Source organism: Epinephelus fuscoguttatus, linkage group LG14 (genome assembly GCF_011397635.1).
Source record: "Epinephelus fuscoguttatus linkage group LG14, E.fuscoguttatus.final_Chr_v1".
Taxonomy (NCBI): domain Eukaryota; kingdom Metazoa; phylum Chordata; class Actinopteri; order Perciformes; family Serranidae; genus Epinephelus; species Epinephelus fuscoguttatus.
The window spans coordinates 42,039,713-42,062,426 of record NC_064765.1 but is presented as its reverse complement, the minus strand read 5'-3'; the positions used below and the strand labels follow the sequence as shown (position 1 = coordinate 42,062,426).

The window sequence follows — 22,714 nt, the reverse complement described above, 5'->3', positions numbered from 1 at the left end:
GCCGCCATGTATGTATGTAAGGCAGCCCAAGCGAACAATCCAGCCAGCCAGAGAACACGTTTCACGTGTATAAATAAACCAACGAAGACAGTGGGAGGAAGGAAGAAGGAGGAGGAAACAGCAGAGAGTGTTAGTAGTTCGTCGATGGAGAGCAGTGAAAAGTTTTTTTAGTTATTAAGTTTGCGAATGGACTACACTTACCACGCAACAGGAGAGAATGAACCCGAACCGTCATCTGCGAGGAAAAGAAGACGCAACTTCACTCCTTGTGATGCACTCTCTGCGGTGCTTTTCCTCTTGATGATATATCTCCCCAGCGATGGTAGCACCGAATCCCATTCTGTGCAGCAAAATGGGAGCGGAGGATTCAGCCTCTCTTCTCGCCCGCTCAGTGTACTCCGGCTCTCATCCGTATGCTCCGGCTCAAACAGGTATGGCTCTGGGTCTGTGTCCGCTACAAGAAACTCTTCAAAATCGCGTTCAAAGTCGTCCATTGCAGCTACTATAGTCCGGAGATATTACTAGGCTAAATAAACAGCTGAGCTCTGTTTACAGGCTACGCTGTCAGTCAGTGTGCGGGCTGGAGATTGGAAGAGCAGAGAGGGTAGGGTGTCCCCGCTAGGTAGTGTAAATGAGTATGTGTGTATGAAGTGTGTGTGTTACGCCAGAAGAGTCAGAGTTTGGGACGAAGTCTTTTACCCCCTGGAGTGTTACCGGAGTTTTTGGAGTGCTCAAATAAACGGGCCTTTTTCCTGAACGCTACTCTGGTCTCCTGTTCGTGAGGGATCCATTACAACATCGTAACATGGTTTAGATTTCTAAATAAACATTCACCTCGTCGCTAGATAGACCTACTCCTGATAAACTCGTGTCTGTGCAAGGCTTTTTGTCCCTACGAGGCCACCGTTATTTACCCGACGGGAGGGATGAGTGAGTGAGCCGTGCAATCTAGAATTTGACCACTGATGTCACTGTTTTCAACCCATTTTACACACTGGCCCTTTATTATGAGTGATCAACTGGGTAAGTTTCATGGGTATATCTATTAGTTACTTTTTCACCCTATTTGTAGTCTTTTGCCTACATGGGTGTAAGTTTGTTTACAGAGTGATAACTATAATTAAGCTACTAGATAGGCAGGGCTATCATACCAAAATATATACTAGAGACCTGTAGAGAGATAAAAATGCCAAAATTATTTGGTCCCTGTGGGTGATCGGGGCCTACCAAGTTGTGAAAATGATCCCTTTAGCCCCTGGACTAACAGGGCCCCATTCTATTTGTCTGAAGTTCTGGCTGCACTAGTTACCTGTCAGGGGCTGGTGACATCAGATGGTGAGGTGAATAATCTAATAACCTACTTTTATGATAAGATGACATTCTTTGGCACATATAAATGCAATTTTGGGGTGATTGGCTTGTTAACATTAATAATGGCAAACATATATACATGCCTTTTGGATTTTTTATTCCTTATTCCATATCCACCTATAATTCATGTGTGTTTAGGTGTATACCTTCTTTAAAAGGAGCAAGGTACTGACGAAATCTTTGCTGCATTGTGTGCAGCAACTGGCTGTGGACATTCAGTCCAAATTTGGTGACATTCTGATAATTATTTCCCGAGATTCATGTGATGAGGCAGACACTGTCCCTTTTGGAGAAGCCTCAATTTTGACTATTTTCAATTTTGGGGAGGACCCAAAGATTATCCAAAAAATTTTATTAAGCTGCTAGATAGGCAGGTCTATCATACCAAAATGTAAAGTAGAGACACAGAGGAAGTCAAAAATGCCAAAATTGTTTGGTCCCTTGAAGTGATACCAAAATCTGCCATGGCCCCTGGACTATAATGTTGTGGTGGTGACTTTAAAACTTCAGCATAGAGGATTTTTATTGCAACTTTAGTTTCTGTCTGGTTTCTGTTACCTTACCTTCAAAATTACCGCTGGCTTACCAGAGCCTCTCCTGCTCCGTCTGTGCTCTGTGTCTCAATCTAGCCTCGCGTCACCAGGCTCTTCACGTACAGTGAAGAGTCTGGTTTCCATTTACTCTGAATTTTGTCTGGATTCTGTTTCCGGTCTAGAGAGCGGATCCAGAATTCACCAAATTTACCAAAGTAAAAGTGTTCACCAAAGTAAAACTTGAAATTCTGGCGCACCATTGATTTCCACCTCCGGTTTCTCCACGTTGGAAAGTTGAATCAGAAAAGAAAGAAGAGTGAAGACTGTCGCCACGATCGATACATTTTAATCATTTCAATGTGGACATACAAAAGTCTGTTATAGAAGAGGTTCCTCAAGAAACTTGTCGGGTACATAAAATAACCTCTTTAAAGCCGCTACAGAATCTTTGCCTGACAAATTTAATTGACAGTTCCAGCTGCTTACCAAAACGGCCACTAAACAGTCCCAGACAAATCTCAGTGTTCACATGATGTGAAAGCATGCACAGGCATCAGTGTTGATTGGCTATCACTTGTGCCATGTAACCAATCAGAGGGGGCTGTAGGCGGGACATTGTTACAAAGCCCAGTGCAGTGGGGACTGCAGGCAGGGAGGGAGACGGCTGTATCAGTGCCAAAGGAGCGAGTTTTAAAATACATTTATTTGATCGGTTATAGATGAGAAAACATTCGATGCCGATTATGGTAAACAGTAGGTTGTGTTTACTCGCACACTGTGCCCCTAAATAATTTTCCTGGTTTGCACATATATATATTTTTAGGGGCAAATGCGAGTGAAATGCTCGCACTGTAGAGCACTTCTGTCCATGCTGGACAGAAACTTCGCCACGCCGGCAATCCGGCGCTGTGCCGGAGAACTTTAACCCCTGTAATAGAAATAGGACGATAGTTATTTACATCAGAGGAATCTCCACCTTTGAAAAGGGGGATAACCTTAGCACATTTCCATATCTTGGGGATTGAACAGGGAGTGTGCCTATGTTCCCACAGCCCTATGTTCCCACAGCTCTGTGTTCCCACATTTCCTTTACATAAATTTGTATTAGATTTTATCCCCCTTTCTTCCAATTTGGTAGCCAATTACACCCAACCTATTATCCCCTCTAACCCTAACCCTAACCCTTGTGGGAGGATAGGGCTTAAACTGAAGGGAAATGTAGGAACAAGACAAGAACTAACAAGATATTATAGTTATATTGGAAATGTCCTAGAAATGTGGGAACATAGGGTTTAATTTTGAGAAAAATCTTAGAAATGTGGGAACATAGGACTGTGGGAACATAGGGCCTAATTTTCAGTGAACAAAAATTCTTAGAAATGTGGGACAAGCTATCTTTGTAGGAATTAGGGACCTCGGCTGAAGGGCGAGGACCCTCTTGTTTTTGGTGCGTTTATTAGGGACCTTGGCTGCGTTTATTATTCTTTCTCCCGCCACCTCTTTGAGCTGGAGTTTGACCCCCTAAACATGCTCAAAAACTCACCAAAATTGGCACGCATGTCAGACCTGGTGAAAAACTCCATTCCAACTCTCATATGTTGCCACAGGTCTCTTCTATTCACTCATGTTTTCATCTTTTTCATATCTTTTACCATTTTTAATCTGTGCCTCTCAAAGTACCATGAGCAAATGTGGAGAAATTGACCGTTTATAATGGGTGTGTATTGTACGGAATGCTGTGAGCTAGAGTGGAGAGGGCTCTAAAAATCGTCTAAAACTTTTGTCTTTAACTGGCTGCCATGGCCCCATGATAAGCGAGTGGCTAGGAAGGGGGCGGAGTTAAGATTTTCAAATACTCCCACTCAAAGGAGAAGGGGATTGGGGGGATATGCTGCCTCCATATACTCCATTCAAACCCTGACAAGCTAGCCATGAGTGACCACTCAGATAACAGTGTAGACACCTTTGCGTCTGAAACTTCATTTGAGGTGGAGGACTTCTCTCCTCCTGACTCGCCTGTCGGTCAGGATGACGGTCCAGAGCCGTATCAATTTGAGCCACTAGAACAGCCTGTCGGTGCTAAGGTAGGCTGGGAAGAGGGCACTGAGGCGGCCGGGATTGAGGACATGGAGGGGCAGGAGAGGATGGGAAATGTCTCGGATTGGTAGTGGCTGGATTTTAGTGAAGATTTTGATGTTAGACCATCTGTTTTGATGGTCTAAGATTAATATAACATTTTTATACAAACAGCCCCTACCATGTGATAGATAGATAGATCTCTCTTCTTAGCTAGCCACTCACATATCTATATTTTCAACAGATGTACCTGTGGTCACTGTACAAATCTCTCTCCTAGAGAGAATGTCTGTTGCAGGGAGGTGACAAAGGTAACAGAGCCCAGACAAGCTTTATCGGTATTTGATATTTCAATTTGACATGAATGCATTGTCCCCAAATAAAGATTGCAATGTATTATATAAATACACACATAAACAGTATAAATACACACATACACACACACACGTGTTAATATAATATGCATAAATCCTCCCAAAACATGCTGCTTTTCTTGACATGCAGGTGATGCACAGGTGTGAACAGGTTGGAGGAGCATCCCATCATGTGCCGTCACCCGCATCAGGCTGGAGTTTCCAGAAACTGGGGAAACCTGCACAGGTTTCCAGATTTGAATTCAGATCTCAAGTATTTTTTTCAAAAGTCAAGCAATTTTCAAACCTTGACAACACCACATTACAATTAAAGCATGATAAATATGAACATTGGCTTGGATAGCATCAAAACACTGCCACATTTACTGGATAGGGTTTTTATCAGCAAGGGCTTAAATGATACATTTTTTCATGACCATGGGGACCCTGATAATAGGGGAATATACACCAATGTCCTTAACAACATAGATCTTATGGATGAAATTTTAACCGAGCTTTGAAATGTAATTAGGTGTTTGGTAGCAGAGGGACTTGAAGGTTGAAGATGAGGAACTTTTGAGAGATGTGGAACTTCATTGGGCCCCTGTGCGTGTGGATGACAGTCTGAGACATGTTTCATGTAACCAGAGAGGAAAGATGGCAACCTCTAGCAGATGATCATTCCTCAGCATCTCTAGTAGGAGAAAGATAAAAAGAGACTTCAGCAAGATACAAACTCTGGTCAATGAGGTCGTCATTACAAGTAAATGTTTGTGTTGTTACTAAGTTTAGAGTTTCAAATGCTATTTTGGAAGCATAAAATTACCAGCCAGGAATCTGAAATTGTATCCAGTGTAGAACAATGGTCAATTCTCTACATGTTAGATGTTCAGTATTATACAACCAGGTGTCTGATTAATACAATCACTTATTTGTGTATGGTCTCAAATACCACGTGAAGACTGCAACCATGAAGTACTCAGCTCAGTCTGAAATGTTGTCAGTAGGGCTGCCGGGGCTTGGGCCTGTTCTTATCCCCCATCCATAGACAGGATAACACTGTGAAAATACTCAATCTGTGAAGTGTGGTATTGTGGACTGATCTTCTCCATGTCTTTCAGTAGTCTGGTAGACAGCAGAATTGCTATCAATTTCTCACATGCTGCTTACACACAGGAGTAATGTAATATAATTAAGGCAATCTAGGAACAATAAATAACTGTAAACTTGACTATAGAATATACCACAGGAAAATGAGAAATGTCACTGTGTATTTCTGTGTGGCAGTTTACTAAGATAAATGCAACCCCAGAAGAGGAGAATTGACTTAAACGATTGAACACCTTCTTAATATTTTGGTCAATGTACTACTGTTCTTACTTGGTTTGAGCCATTGCCTTGCCTGCTCACCAACTAGAGGCTGGTGGAGACAAGTGGGGAAAAGGGTGTTGTCATGGATATGGACATTTTGGATGTGGTTAGCCACAGAGCTCCACTTGGCCACAACCTCCTCCCCCGATGCTGAAGTTGATGCCGACCAGTAGAGATGATTGACAATGCTCTTCTTCCACAGTTCCACATCCTGCGTTCTCCTCACTTTGGCCAGCACATCCATTTTTTTCCCAATACCTGGACAAAAGACAGAGTATTTACAAACACAAATAGTAAAAGAAAAGTATTGTATTTTTCTATTATAATATTTCAATTGGGGCGGCACGGTGGTGTGGTGGTTAGCACTCTCGCCTCACAGCAAGAGGGTTGCCGGTTCGATCCCGGGCATGGGAGCCCTTCTGTGCGGAGTTTGCATGTTCTCCCCGTGTCAGCGTGGGTTCTCTCCGGGCACTCCGGCTTCCTCCCACAGTCCAAAGACATGCAGATTGGGGACTAGGTTAATTGGTAACTCTAAATTGTCCATAGGTGTGAATGTGAGTGTGAATGATTGTTTGTCTCTATGTGTCAGCCCTGCGATAGTCTGGCGACCTGTCCAGGGTGTACCCTGCCTCTCGCCCGATGTAGCTGGGATAGGCTCCAGCCCCCCCGCGACCCTCAAGAGGATGAAGCGGTTAGAAGATGAATGAATGAATGAATATTTCAATTGAAGAACTTACCCTTTCCCATATGCCAAGGGTCAAAGTAGTGAGTGTTGTCATGCCTTTGTTCCCGCGTGTATTTCTGTATACCTGGATGTCTGTCGGTAACAATGGCTTTAATTGTGACTCCTTTGTGCTCCAGGAGAGACAGACTATGCTGAAAGCCCTCCTTCTCCATCCGGCACCTGTTTCCAACTTCATTGCCCTGCCGAAACAACATAAAATAAACTCTGCTCAGTAAATACAAAATAAATAAATTCCTGGTTCGAACAGTTTTTGAGTGTATCAGTGTTTTTACGTGGACTAGTTGAATGTCAATGACCTTATTAGTTTTGAGGTCCATCATGGTGTAGTACTTGGCTGAATGTCCTAAAATATTTCAAGAAAAAAGAAATGTATGTATACACACACATATATGTATATATATACATACATATATATATATATATATATATATATAGTAAATAATCATCAAATTAAATAATCACCTGGTGAGTCAGCACGCATGTCGCCACCAAGAGTAACATCCCCACAAGCTATAGTTTCTCTGATGAGGTCATCCTCGTTTTGGTGCCACATCCAGTTGATGGTGGGGAAAAGGAGATTGGACTGGTGTTTGTGGAAGGTTGTTTCCGAGATTCCTTGGATCTTGAACACTTCCAGGAACTAAGTGGAAAACATCAATGTGAGGTGATGACATATTACAATATACTACTGCAAATGAATTTGTCAATGAGGATGTCCTCTTTTACCTTTGAGATCTTAACAAATGAAGATCCTGTGAACAGAACAGCTGCACATAGTTGAAGGTTCCCTGCTGGTATATTGTTCACCATTGGCTGGCTCGACCACTGATGAGCGTACTCACAGTTAGGACAGCTCTGATTAACTTGGAGGAGTGTCCCAAAGACAGTTTTTGAGATGTTACAGCTCCGGGTGCAAACTGGGCATTTTTTGAACAGCTCCATTAACATGTCTTCATTGACAATGTACTTGGTCACTGTATGAGGTGGCAATCCATCAGCAATGCTTTGAGGAATAGAAAACAATGAAACATAAATGTTATTGTGTGACTATGTCAATGACACTAACAACATTAAACTTTATTCCCCATAGTCGTGATAGTATTCAAATTGCATGTCAAACTAGAACAAAAGGAAATCTTTCTGGAATTTTACATTAATCACAGCTATGTCTCACTCCTACACAATCTAGTAGATAGTATAGCACTTCCAAATGAAACACTAATACGATTATATGAATGTGTAAAACATAGCAGAAATAGTAATAGTGTTGTGAACTACATCCCTTACCTTGTACAATCCATGGTGCTGTTGGTCACTTCAAGATGATAGCTGGAGTCATCATTTGATACCTCACATCTTGGCCTTTTGACAGGGGTGGAGCTTGACAGGGGAACCACAGGGACTGCAAGGGCCTCAGGAACAGCAAGGAGAGTATCTGTGTCACATGACACACTCCTGTTTGGGGTTCTGGCCTGAGTAGCTGTGCACAAATAAAAGGTTCGACAGTAAGCCTCATTTCCATTGAAAAAATAAAATTAGGGTGGACCAGATGTTGTCCTATGTAAACATTAATCAGCCCCATCTGGACAAGCACATTTTGAATCAGCACTGCACTAGTTAAATTAACATGGGCACTGTCCATAACAACTTTTTTGCACCACTGGCACACTTGGCCAGTAGAGTTGTTATTTTATATTCTCTTATGCAATTCTTATTATGCAATCATGATGATATAGCACATAAATATGAAAAATATTTACTCAGGTACACATTGGTTTAAGAAATGAATGGTGTATAGATGTAGGTTTCTCAAATTTTGAGTAAAGATATGTCACATATTTCCATAAAATTTGAGAAATGTCCTTCCTTTGTCCTAGAATGCATACTGGACAGGATGGGCCAGTGACTGGACAATTAGATGGTTTTGATAAAAAATGATAAACACTATTATAATTATTTCATTTAAATGATTTAAGAGACAAAAACTATAGAATGGATGGATAAGGACAGGCTATATAAGGGGTGTGCTCAGTACCATCTTATGAGTGTAATATCTTACACAAGCAGTCCTACAGACACCTCATTTACAGTAAAAGAATAACTTTTACAGACCCTGATTGAGTCTGGCTTCAGCCAATTACTGAGAAATCTAATAGTTAACTAATAATATGACTCACCTTTGCTTCTCCTGTGTGGCTTCAAGTTAGCCTGCACATAAGCATGTTTAGTGCTGACTGGTTCTGGCTGGGACCCAATCTTTCTGGTCTGTTTCTGAAACAGAACATAACAATGTTTCACCACTCGACTTTATTCATGGTATTTCTTTCTCTATAAAATTACCGCTTCTAGATGTTACATATGATGAGGTATTGTATGCATGTTCAACAGATTATAACAGTGATGCAAATAGACATTTACAAGCAAAATTATTTAATGAATTTGTATACAAAATGTACAGAAAGGTAAAATCATCAAGTTTTGAAAAAGTACTGCAATTTGATTTTGTCTTTAATGTTATTATCTTATATATATTATCTTTGCAATATGATTATCTTATATAATGTTATTACTATCCTAAAACATTCTCCAGGTCCTCTGACACTCTGTAGGACTTATCTCCACCCTGCCCAGCAGCGATACCGTGGCGAACGGTCCCTAACTGCGGGGAGAACGGAGCAGGCTACCCCGGAGGTCCGCCGCTTTTCCCGGTCCCTCGTCTCCGCCACACTTGGACTTATTCCCACCCTGCCGACAGTGGGACTGATATTCATTGTGCCGACAGTGGCTTGGAAAATCGCCCATAACCGTGTCACACGGGGAAGAGGGAAGAGGGAAGGCGGCTGGAGTTATATATATTTTTTTATTGACAAAAATATAGGCTGCTTCGGCTGATACAGTTCGCACACACCTATTTTTAGTCGCAAATGCGAGTGAAACGCTTGCACTGTCAAGCGCTGTAACACCCGGTGGTTCATGCTATTGCTTCCCGCAAAACAGCTGTCTTCCCCCATGTACACCGGGCGGGCTGACCTGGTGGAGGGGGGTTGTTTCGCAGCAGGGGCCAAAACTCGTATCACGAGCAGGTGCAGTACTGGGAGAGGCACTGCATTGTCTGTCAGCACTGTCCTTTTAGTTAACCCCATCTCGACCTGCATGATGTTGGCAAAGCAATGCCTGGAAAAATGGAGGTTGCACACTCCGGCTCTAGGCGGGATATCGCTGCTGTCCGGGATGTCAAGAGCGCGCAGCCACTCGCGCCTGATTTCTGGGTCCGCTGGAAACTGGTGCAGGCCAGAGATGGCTTTACATCCAGGATAGGAACACTGCCGACCCATTTAGGCAACTAGCTAACAAAGCTAACTGACCCTAACACTAACAACTACCTAAAACACACAAAGTTCAACTACAAACTAAAGCTACCTACAACTATTTGGAAAATCTAACAAACTAATACCTGTCTACACCCACTAAAAACTAACCTAAATACTATAAACACACTACTAACTGTAAACCTACACTAAAATACACTATGCTAACAATACAATTCAACAAATTACCAACTATTCTCTCTGCTCTACTACTCTCTCTGCTCTGATCCAACCTACTCGCTATCAGTTTAATTACTGCGGACAGAATGGTTTTATAGTAAGGGGAGGAGTAAAGGGAGGAGGGCAGGCTTTAGCGTGGACGGTTAGTGATGTCATTCGCTTCGAAAAAGAATCATTCGCCTCCAATGTAATGCAATGTAAATTCAAGTGTAGTAACCAGGTTTCAAGCTGTAGAGGGCACTCCATACCACATTTTCCATGCCACAGATTACAGCAGCAGAATCTTCATTTGAAACAGCAAATACACATTATTCACCCTAAAGTGCCAAAATGGGCTCTCTAGCGCCACCTAGGCACACTAAAATGGCCACTGCGGCCCGTAGGAATGTTGTAGAAAGATCAAACCAAAACTGGCGTGTTTGACTTACAAATCACGCGCTGACACCCATGACCTAAATCCAACAGGAAGTGAGCTATTTGCCCTTTCAGAGTAAGATTTCGCCTCAAACGTGCTCTTAAAAAAAACATCTCCTCCTACAACGTTTATTGTATCGGCTTTAAAGGCGCACACATGCCAGCTCAACTGCTGCTAAACAGATCTTCTGTATAACTTTATATCTCTCACCATCACATTATTTGATGATTGGACCAATGGTTTGGGAATGGGAAGAACTTGTTCGAGGAGTTAAATCTCCACTAAAAGAGGTCTCTTCTCTGTGTTCTGTCTGTGTATCTCTGCTCTTCAGCCAGGTGCACCTACTTATTTACCACGGCAACCGCTGTCACACACAAACTCACAGAAACATGTGTGTGCATGTCTACATCTTACATGCAGACATGACAGGGGCAGAATCTCCATTTTAACCCTTTAGGTGCCTGAATTTATTGAGGAAAATATTCCATTTTCATTTCAACATTTCACGTCAGCCTTTAATCGAAAATGGCCACCATGCGAAGTTCAAACGATCAATACAAGAGCTGTGCTCAGTAGGCGTTCCTTCATTAATATTCATTAATATTCATATGCTTTGTTAACTACGACCTTTATTCATTTAGGTCGGACCTTTCAAACTACAACTATTTCACCATTCAATGTGAGAAATGAATGCTAACATTCAAAAACAGCTGACTGTTACCCTATTTCGTGTGTAAGAGACAAAAGTCAATTTGAGAAACTTTATTTTCTTCTTTTTTTAGCATTTCAGCTGTCTTCTAGCCAGATTGAAGGTTTTGGGTCCGTCACTCTGCTTCATTTAGTGTGGAAACTGTTAAATAACGGGATCCGGCATTAACTCCGTTAACTGTTAGCAGCAGCTCAGCAATCAGTCCTTCATCTCGGAAAAACAGTGGTTTCAAAACTGCACTATTACCTGTAGCCACCGGGTCAGTCTGCTTTGCAGAGGAGGAGACCTCGACTGATAAATTGCCCATAAAATCACATTACCAACATACTGAAGACCTCCTTAAACTTCACTATTTGACCTCCGCGCTCCTCTATGCGCCTGTCACCCACGCTTGAGCATCCGTTCTGGGATACACAGTGTCAGCCTGCCCCACCTTACCTCGGCGGTCCTCTCTGTTCCTGTCACCCACACTCGAGCACCCGTTATAGGATACACAGTGTCGGCCCGCCCCACCTTACCTCCGCGGTCCTCTCCGTTCCTGTCACCCACACTCGAGCACCCGTTATGGGATACACAGTGTCGGCCTGCCCCACCTTACCTCCGCGGTCCTCTCCGTTCCTGTCATCCACACTTAGGCATCCGTCCAGGGCCCCGGAGGTCAGGCTGGGGGGCCGCGGGACCAGGGGTGGCAGCTCCGGGCACTTCCACTTTAACCCAAAACGAGTGCTCACGATAACCAGATGAGCAGATAACATCAACTAGGGAAAATAAAATGAAAACACCACAGTTAGCCTGTTAGCTAACATGAGCTAAACCGCTAAACTAGCTAACAGCTAACGAAAGATAACGTTAGCTGGTGGGGACCTGTGCTAAGCTATATACACCCAGTCGTGCCTCGCCACTCACCAGGAACCTCTTTTAACGGTCACAGAATAAACAACATAGCTATTTTCTGCCAATTTATTCCAGTTAGCTTACCTGAAACCAACTGTAATGAGATGCTGTGTCCTGCGAACTCAGTTCCAAACAAAAGGCCCGTTTCCACCGCAGGAACTTCGGGGTAATTTTACGGGGCCGGGACCGTTGGTGCGTGTCTCCACCGCAGGAACCACCCCTGAAGGACAGAGTTCCAGAACTTTTACAGGGTCTAAACAAGTCCCTGCCTCGGAGTAGGTACTCAGAACGGCCCTGAGAAACTCCTGGCTGGGGTTTGGGGATTACTTGGTGCTGATTGGATATACTCAAAGCGGGATGTGACGTTTTGTAAATAACAACATGGTTATCGTAGTTTAGCTAGGCCAACCATTAGCTGTTAGCGGTGTCTGTAATAACTCAATAAACGGTCCATGAAAAAAATATTTTTTCCAGCGGATATCTTAGTTACAACATGATTGAGCTAGCAAAGCAGTTTTGTGTTGCTATGTGTGGTATTTATTCAGTTTTGGGAAATCACGATGTCTAGAAAGCATCAGTGGCTGCAGCTGACAGGGACACTAGCAGCAAAGCTAACATTAGGATATCATCTGTTAAAAGCCTCCCGTTGTCGGATACGACATGAAACTACTCCAGTTAGCTCAATCATGTTGTAACTAAGACATCCGCTGGAAAAAATATTTTCTTCACGGATGAGCACACGTTTGATAAAATGGAGTTTAATCTCTCAGCATCCATTTTCAAGCTCTCTGTGTGTTTGTTTCTTTGCAGATGAGAAAAGGAGGAGCGCACATTTCCAAGAAGGCGTGTCTTTTTCAAAAATGCAAGAGGCGTTGCTTTGTTGCTGGCCGTTTTCGCCGGTGTGTTAAACACACTTTAGAAAGGAGTGTCCCCAGACTATCAGAAGGCGGAGTTCTCTGATTGTCCGGTGGCGAGACTAACATGTGGCAGACAAAGACCAACACATCTACAATCACTAACAGCTGTGAAAACCATGATTATATTAATTAACTCTACACACTACACTGTTCACAACAGCTAACACTCCACTCATTCCACCTGTAACACATGATTTGTTTCATCTAACATCTCTACACAATAATCATATCCACATACTAAAAACATTTCCACACAATACACTCAAATCTCCCTACAATACACAATCTTCACACGATGGAGCGGGACAGACTCTACACTAACACAAATTCACGTGAGTGCAAACCTACACAATGTCAAAACAACAACAAACTACAAGTCAATTTCCTCTTAAAACCCCACAGATAAACACAATGACAACAACAATAATAACACCACCACTACCTACATTTGCACTGGGACTTTGTATGAGTCACATGAAGCTACATCGTAAAGACTACACAAACCAACCTGATCTAATCCACATCTAAATAACACTACGCATCCAACTCTACATCCTCAAACAACCTGTCTAAGTCCTCTAGCTCGCCCTGATAATCTCTCACATTAAAACTACACAGAATACCTTTATGATCATTGAAGTACGTGGGAATCACTGCACATTCCACATCATACTGTGCTGTTTTAACATAAACGTGATCAATTAATGTCCCCTTCTCTGTTGTTTCTTGTGTTAAATGCTGATGAAATCCTTTTTGCCCCATGAATTTACAAATTGATGATTTTTTCAAAATGTTTTCACTGAAATCTCCCATTACTACAATTGTGTCACTAATTGGATTCAACCAATCAAGTAATTTCCCCAGATTTTGTTTAAATAAAGAATTTGGATAAAATGGTGGACGATAAATTACTGCCATCAGAATGTTAAATTTGCCACACAGGCACACCAAACACTCCAGATTCAAATCGGGTGCCTGCAGGAAGGTACAGTCCAAATTGCCTACACTGTACAAACCAACTCCAACATGTTCTAGATCCTGGAGCTCTAACAATTTGGGGTTATTGCTGCTGTAACACAAACCTTGCGGACAGCTGTGGAAAGTATATCCATCAATTTGGACACTGTTTAACGAGGACTGTGCAGTGAGCCACGTTTCTGTGACAGTAATACCGTTGAGCTGTAAATGCTGTGTGCAAGACATTTTGAACGTTCATTAAATACACAGAGAAACTGTGTGCACTTAATGAAGGTTTAGGCTGCTCAATCAAAAATGGAGACATGCTGTCTAAGGCCTCCTTTATGGCATCCTTGCAGTAAATGGCCTTCTCTTCAAAATCCCTGATGATCAGTCCTGACAAAACCCTAACACGATTCAGAGCTACATACACCTGCCCAGGTGCAAACACCTTCTTCAAAGACACGACAGCCTCATCTACTGTTAATCCCTGCACTTTACGCACTGTACATGCCCACGCTAGCCTAAGAGGAAACTGAAGTCGCAGACCACCTGCTTTAGTTGTCCTCTCTTTCTCGGGATCAATAGCAGTAGAATACCTGCATTCTACTGCCCCATGTGCACGTTTTTTCCTCCTCTGTGAGCCAATTTTGTCATCATCAAATTTGACATAAACTGTTTAGGAAAACTTTCATCATCACCAAAATCTATCTGAGTTACTGTGCCACATGCGCCATTGACCAGACCGTCCTCAACATCTACGTTTCTACATAACATAACACGCACGTTCCTTGCCAAACACAGCCTCTCCGGTAAACATGTGTCCGCCGCATTAATATGATGCCCTGCTGTACATTCTAATTGGCCTGTTTTCCTGTTATGTTTGAAATCTTTGGCTTCTATCTTAACATAATCTGGACACATGGTAATCAACTGCATAAAATTATGCCACTTACTTGCATATTGGTTGGAAAAATATGCAAAGTATAGCTCTCTTCGCCTGTCTCACGAGCCTTTAATATTCCAACATCACTAGCTAACATGGGGGTGGCCCTTGAATGCACTCTCAACCTGTTCAGCAACGCTGCAAACACACTATCCTTCTGCCTAACTATGGTTTTCAACTCCACTACACTAAAGCCACACCACAGGTCCACACCAAGCTGACAACTATACAGAGGCTTCCCTTTAACGGGAGGCAACTGATAGAAGTCTCCAACAGCTATCACACTGACATTACCAAATGGGGAAAAGTCGCCCGTCTGCTTCCCCTGCCTTAACCTACCATGAACATATGCCAACAGATTGTGATCAACCATACTGATTTCATCTATGATTACAATTTGGAGGTGACTAAATTTGGCTCTCAAAGAGTTTAGTTTGTCCTCACCCAAAACGATGTAAGGTAAACCGGCATGTGTGCCAATACTGAATGTGTGATGAATTGTTGCTGCGTTTAAATTGTATGCAGCTATGCCTGTAGGTGCGGTTAACAAAGCGCAAATATCGTCTGGTTGATCACAAAGTGTGGACAACAACCTCTCTGCCTCATACTGAATAGCCCTAATTAAATGACTTTTCCCCGTCCCTGCACCACCTGTCACAAACACATGCAGAGGTTCTGGGTTTTTACCCATCACCTTCTGCAAACACCACTGTCTGACCTTATAAAACACAGCCATCTGTGTCTCATTCTAAACCCTCACTTCTACACATCACATTCCTCTTCCTCTCCAACTGCGCTACCTGTCTGCTACCACCAACCAAATCTGGCACATTCTCCAGACGTTCTTGTAACCGCTCCTCTGCTATCTCAGATCCCTGCTGCTGCCTTCTCTCCTCTAAACACTCAAGGCGTTCAACTTCCTGTTCAGGACACAGCTCCCCCCAAGCATCCTCCTCATCTACGCCATGCTGCTCTGCAATCTCCTGCGCACGCTCTAAATCTGGACAATCTACATCAAACACTGCTCTATTATCCTTCACCACGTCCTTAACCGCATGTACTGACCCGTCACTAAATGTCAATCAATCAATCAATCAATTTTATTTATAAAGCCCAATATCACAAATCACAATTTGCCTCACAGGGCTTTACAGCATACGACATCCCTCTGTCCTTAAGACCCTCACAGCGGATAAGGAAAAACTCCCCAAAAAAAACCCTTTAACGGGGAAAAAAAACGGTAGAAACCTCAGGAAGAGCAACTGAGGAGGGATCCCTCTTCCAGGACGGACAGACGTGCAATAGATGTCGTACAGAACAGATCAACATGATAAATTAACAGAAAAGTAATACAAATGTCACACTTCCATCCTCATGGAACTGTTCAAACAGCTCAAAGCCTTCTGGTTTGAGGTCTGAGTCAGTTCTATAAGGGAGGAACAACTGCTGCAAACTCTGAAAATGCGCCTCCAGATGTTTTTCCAAACTAATGCGCATGTACCGAACAACCGCAAACTGAGTACGTGTTCTCCTCAATATGAAGCCCAAATCATTTTTCAATTGAATCACGTCCATAGACTTTTAGTTTTTGGCAAGAACACAATACTCTGACGCAAATGTCGCCATACACATATTTTCAAACACCGTCGGGCCTGTTCCTATATCTATTCACGAAGCTCGTCATCCACATATCTTCTGTCCTAATATCATGTGCAGATGCTCTCTGCTTCAAAACACTGAGGGGTAAACTCATCTTTACTATATTACTCCCTGTTGGCACAAAAACAACCTTCCTAGAGCACTCCTTCAAATGCAAGTTTTTTAACCTATACACTGCCTCCTGAGCACTAACGTCCCTATTATGCAAATACTGGAATACTGGAATTTCTCAATTATGGGATCAATAAAGGTGTATCTTATCTTATCTTATCTTATCTTATCTTATCTTATCTTATCACACTTCCTAACTTCTTCAACGCATCTTTAGCAGAGACATTTCCTTGGTTTTTAGCTTGTTTTTGGGCATTACTCAATAACAGGCCAATTTCTCTCTCTGCTTTTGTAATATACGATATTATATACACAACAACTGCGTAAGCATCAGTTACAAAGCTCACGTCAATATTAGCGTTCCAACACTTCAACAACTGCTTGCTGTACTGATTTACCCAAACTTCATTGACTCCTCTCTTATAAACTACCTTGGTCTTGTTTTCGATACTCCTTTTCTCCCTTTTTAAAGATCTCCTGATTAATGCCCACACTAATAAATAACTCCTCTACACTACCATACAATTCACTTTCCACTGCTTTCTTAACAGACTTCAAAATAGACTTCGCTGTGTCTTTTCTCATGTTATTCCTACATTCAAAACACCTGTAGACTGGTTTGGCTTCTGACTGAGGATCCTCCCCTGTCTTCTCTGCCTCCTTCTTGTCACGTGCATTTTTTTCTTCTATTTTACAAGTAAATGTACGCTCAGAAACAGGTTTTGGGAAATTAAAACGACATACCGCCTTCTTTTTCCTGCATGACTTTGAATGTCGTTTAGAATGTGACACAATGTCCAATAATGCGTCATCATCTGAGGGTAACTCACACGATACGTACTTATCAATAAACTCTACAACCTCCTCGTCTGTATTCTTATCAATTTGGGGAGCACCCTCAATCCAAAACAGACAGTGAACATGAGGAGAACTGCGCTGCTGAAACTCAACCCGATAAAAGTAATCTATGATTTTGCCAATTGGTTGAGAAGGAGACATGAGAACCTCTTTCAGAAAACAATGCCATCTGTAATCAAACATCCTCGCTGCTGTAACCGGGTTACCACGCAACAACTGACACCTGTCTGCCCACTCCAAATCCTCTAATGTCTGCGTTCTGCCTTCCTGCTTCAGGATGCTGGTCAGGAGATTCTGCCATCGCAGATTTGCAGACAAAAACGAGCAAAACCACGTCGGAATCCCTAACTGACGCACACAGGCCAAGACGTCCTTCTGCACTGACATCCAAAAGGCAGATGTTCCACGGACGGGCTTTAAAACCTATCCATCATCAAACTGCAACAACTGCTTCAGAGACTCCTCATCCTTCAGCATACTCTGACTAATCCTTTGAGACCTCTGACCCCCCTTACTTTTACGCAACGCCACAGAAACACTCAACATCACCTGATCTAGCTCTGACATGTACTGAGCAAAAATATGTACTCTACATTACGTGCAAAATGACCATCGCAGTGCATAATCCTATTGTTGAAATAACGCAACAGACTCAACTGATAACACCGACTGTCATGGAAGGTCTTCTGACCCAGAGGAAACAACACAGGGAAACTCTTTGCTTCATTACTCCGGTCAGAAAGCATCCTAACTGGGCTATTTCCCTCTGCAGGCGCTATATTCACAATGTCATCAAAATACTGATCTAATGCTTCCTGACCAATATCAACAGGCATAAGACAAGTGTCCTGAAACATGCAGTGCTGCTGTCTGTCATGTAACATTTCATCTTGTGCTATATCTGCTGATTCTGCTAGATCATCAACCTCAGCATTTTCTACAACCTGAACAGCAACCTCATTTCCTGTACCAGCTTCATCCTCACTAGCTGATCCAGCCTCTTCCCTGCCCCCATCTTCCTGCCTAAAAAACTCATTAATCCACTCCTCATTAAACACTTTCTCTCTATAACGAACATTGGTCCTCTTTAAATACTCCAGTGACTGTCTTACATGCAACGGATCCACAAACTGATACTCATAATGTCCCTTATATGTCAACTTGCGCTTTAACTTCACCTGCACCAAAGACCCTTCCATACTCGAATGCAGCAACACATTACTAGTTTGTGTATGTTGGTGGGAACACAGGTCACTGGACCACGTACCATTTTGCCCCCCTTTAGGCAATGCCAACATTTTCATAAAAGGAATATGCAAGGCTATCAAATGCTGCTCTAAACTATTCAGACATCCCGGTTCTGGTGGAACGGGATCAACATCCAAGTTATTACTCCAACATTCAGCTGGCATCTCACCTGCACTAATCTTATGATGACACGTATGACAAATCCACAGCTGACCTCTATGCAACACCAACTGACAAGGCACAACACACTGATTGTTACATCTATGCAAATACTTCTCACTAATGCACTCGTCTGCAATACCCGCTGTAGCTAAACTTCTACCATACACTTCCCTTTCACAGCTCTGCACCTGATTTCTAAACAACCACCTACGACACACACAACACACAAAATCTGGACCATCTCTGACCTTTTCCAAAAACTGCTCCATAACAAAACCAAAGTCTACTGACTTCTCCATTCTCTGCTTCCTACTCAACCTGACGCTATCCATAACCCTCTCTCTGTGCTCAACAGTTTCTCTTTATTTACCAACACTCATCATTTTAACCCCCTGTCTGTGCTGGATGTCTTCTCTATATTTACCAACACTCAGCGCTTTAACTTTCTCCCTGTGCTCGATGCTTTCTCTATACTTCACTATACTCTTAGCTTTACTAATCGCTTTAACCCTCTGCCTGTGCTGGATGTGCTCTCTATATTTACCAACACTCATCATTTTAACCCTCTGTCTGTGCTGGATGTCTTCTCTATATTTACCAACACTCAGCGCTTTAACTTTCTCCCTGTGCTCAATGCTTTCTCCATACTTCACTATACTCTTAGCTCTACTAATCGCTTTAACCCTCTGCCTGTGCTGGATGTTCTCTCTATATTTACTAACCTTCCTCGCTTTAACACTTTCTCTATACAATACGTTTTCCTGATACATCTTCATAAACTTTACTTGACGTCTGTCCCTAAGCAGCCTACTCATTTTCTCCCGTGTCCCTTTTCTCTGCCTCAAATACTTTGATTTCACAGACTTACGATCTACACCTTCAGACCCTACACATTCATTACAACTTCTCACTATCCACAACATCTGTCACTTTAGACCTAATGCTATAACCTGACACATCACTAACTTTATAATAACTATAACAAATCTGCAGTCCAGGCTTATGCACACAAAGAGTGTTCTCAAAATGCTGTCCCATGACATTCTCTACATAAATACACTCTGCTGACAAACACTTACTGTTACACTTGTACTTCAACCAATGTCCATCATAAAAAGTACACACACTAACTCCTAACCAATCTGCTGTGACCTGGATTTCTACCTCTGTAGCCCAGCTGTTCACATTTCTCATCCTGGACTGCTGAAGATACTCACTTCTCAGAAGACTTGCATACTCATCTGCATTCCTTTCTAACTCCTTACATACAGTTAGCCTAATCTTGCAATGGTGCTTCTGTGAGCCACTCACAGCCTGAGAGATGGATCTGAAGAAGCAGTTACCATCAGCCACAATCCTCTCATTTAAACACGGGACCCCTAACAACCCCACCTCTGTGGACACCAAACCACTGACCTTTCCCAGGTGCACCTGAAAGACAGTTTAACACAACCAACATGTCACTCCAAAAACATGAAACTCCTCCATGTGTTATGTCACACCAACAAAGTATACTGTACTTATGCCGTCATGGCACCACAGCTCCAACCGATGGACTGGGAAGTGCGCCGCCACAGACATGTAGGGGAGACCCGACACAAATGACAGAAACGTCATCAATCCTTCTAATATTTACACTTGTATAAATTATGTTGAATTACACATTACATCAATTATAACTGTGCTGATGACCACAACTGTAACGTACCCATGCGTGCTGCAACATGGTGGTATTCTTGAAACAGCTGCTCTTGGAAGCCAAGGTCCATGGTCAGATGGGGAGGGAAGTCCAACACAAAGACCTAGAAACAACCATTTCTTCATTAATTCCCTTAAACAAGCACATAACAGGGCGGCACGGTGGTGTGGTGGTTAGCACTGTCGCCTCACAGCAAGAGGGTTGCCGATTCGATCCCGGGCGTGGGAGCCCTTCTGTGCGGAGTTTGCATGTTCTCCCCGTGTCAGCATGGGTTCTCTCCGGGCACTCCAGCTTCCTCCCACAGTCCAAAGACATGCAGATTGGGGACTAGGTTAATTGATAACTCTAAATTGTCCGCAGGTGTGAATGTGAGCGTGAATGGTTGTTTGTCTCTATGTGTCAGCCCTGCGATAGTCTGGCGACCTGTCCAGGGTGTACCCTGCCTCTCGCCCGATGTCAGCTGGGATAGGCTCCAGCCCCCCCGCGACCCTCAAGAGGATGAAGCGGTTAGAAGATGAATGAATGAATGAAGCACATAACACAACAGTCTGCTCACAACTACCAAATAAATACTGATAACAGTGACTGCAATAAGAAAAAAGGAAAAATAAATAAATACATAAAACACACCTTGGGCCAGCGGCTGCAGACGGTGGTCAGGAGCGCACCAAAGTCCAACGCCGCCTCACTGATGGTCCTGCTGGCAGTGAGGTTGTTGCTCAGGGCACATGGTGTCCGGGGTCCACGGGACAGCAGCACGCGGCACCTCCGTCCTTAGCTCCCTGGTGTCCACACCTGGAACAGACAGAAAACCAAAAGACAGACAGCCCTCTGGGATGGCTACAAACCTGTCCACCATGGTGCGCAGGTGGGAGTCTCCAACGACGAACACGAGCTGTGACAACAGAGACATCGCTTTAGAACACAGACACCAAGCGTGACACCATGCAACCATCACTGTTCTTTATGAATAAGACAGAAATCATACTTACTTCTCCGGATGCTGAGCTGGAGTGACCAACTTGAAGCTACGCTGGGTCAGCTCCAAAACCATCGAAACACATTAAAATAACCTTTTTGATACATACGAGCATGAAACTTCGGGACAGGCAGCAGGGGGGTCCAAGTCTGCACCATCGCCATCCTCCTCCTCAGGGCCTGGGCATGCCGGTGGGAGTTCGCACGGGGCATCTGAAAAAGACACAAACAACCAAAACAAATTAATTCAACATTCACATAGAAAACATACAAATCACTCTGACTGTATGCTAATCACACTCAAAAGCCATACTTTACAGGCAGACTCTGGCCTCAGCCTTCAAATACATACATAGCTCAACTTACCTTGGAAGCAGTAGACAGACACCTACTAAAATAATCAAGTGTGTGTGTGTGTGTGTGTGTGTGTGTGTGTGCGTGTGAGTCTATATGTGTATGCGTGTGTATGTACAGAATCAGAAATGTGTTTATCAGTTGGCTATGTGTGTTTACGATTGAATGAATGTAGACGTAGAAAATCTGTACAATTAAATGCCTGCTAGAGACAATGATGTAATAACATACCTATAAGATTTAAATGAACAGCATTTCAGTCAGACTACAGTTGATCAGCAGGTAAATGTAGATCAAATTTAGCTGTGTTCAAAAACACTGCATCCCATTAGCATCAGCAAGAATCCTGTTTGACCAAAAACCTTCAATAAATGCTTAAAATGCATCACATGTATTGTGCTACATCTTATAGCCTACTTAATATTTGTTTAACTCAACCACTTGTTCATTAGCCGTCCAGTTTATCACACAAAAGTTAACTGTATTTACCTGAAAAGCTAATTAACTCAAGGCTAACATCAAACACAATAGACAGCTAACAGACATTAGCATAAACACAAATCAAAATCCATCAATAAATATTAAAAATCCATCTCACAGCCACTGCACTGCCTTTAAAATTTCACAGTATTTCTTTAAATCAACTCAAGGCTAACATCAAACACAATAGACAGCTAACAGACATTAGCATAAACACAAATCAAAATCCATCAATAAATATTAAAAATCCATCTCACAGCCACTGCACTGCCTTTAAAATTTCACAGTATTTCTTTAAATCAAGCATCTGTGCCTTAGAAATCGAGTTTA

The 22,714-nt window shown here is 42.8% G+C and overlaps 1 protein-coding gene across 1 annotated transcript; it reads right to left on the bottom strand.

The window, feature by feature from the left end:
* Positions 1-2,152: 2,152 nt before the first annotated feature.
* LOC125900950 (uncharacterized) lies at positions 2,153-22,283 on the bottom strand. The gene is made up of 12 exons (XM_049596272.1): positions 21,203-22,283; positions 20,185-20,675; positions 12,100-12,235; positions 11,640-11,879; positions 8,627-8,720; positions 7,737-7,929; positions 7,176-7,452; positions 6,912-7,089; positions 6,722-6,792; positions 6,442-6,628; positions 5,714-5,962; positions 2,153-5,027 (listed from the first exon to the last, which is right to left on the bottom strand). Exons 2-12 carry the CDS (start codon positions 20,235-20,237, stop codon positions 4,927-4,929), a joined length of 1,779 nt encoding a protein of 592 aa, XP_049452229.1. The 5' UTR covers positions 20,238-20,675; positions 21,203-22,283; the 3' UTR covers positions 2,153-4,926.
* Positions 22,284-22,714: the final 431 nt, after the last annotated feature.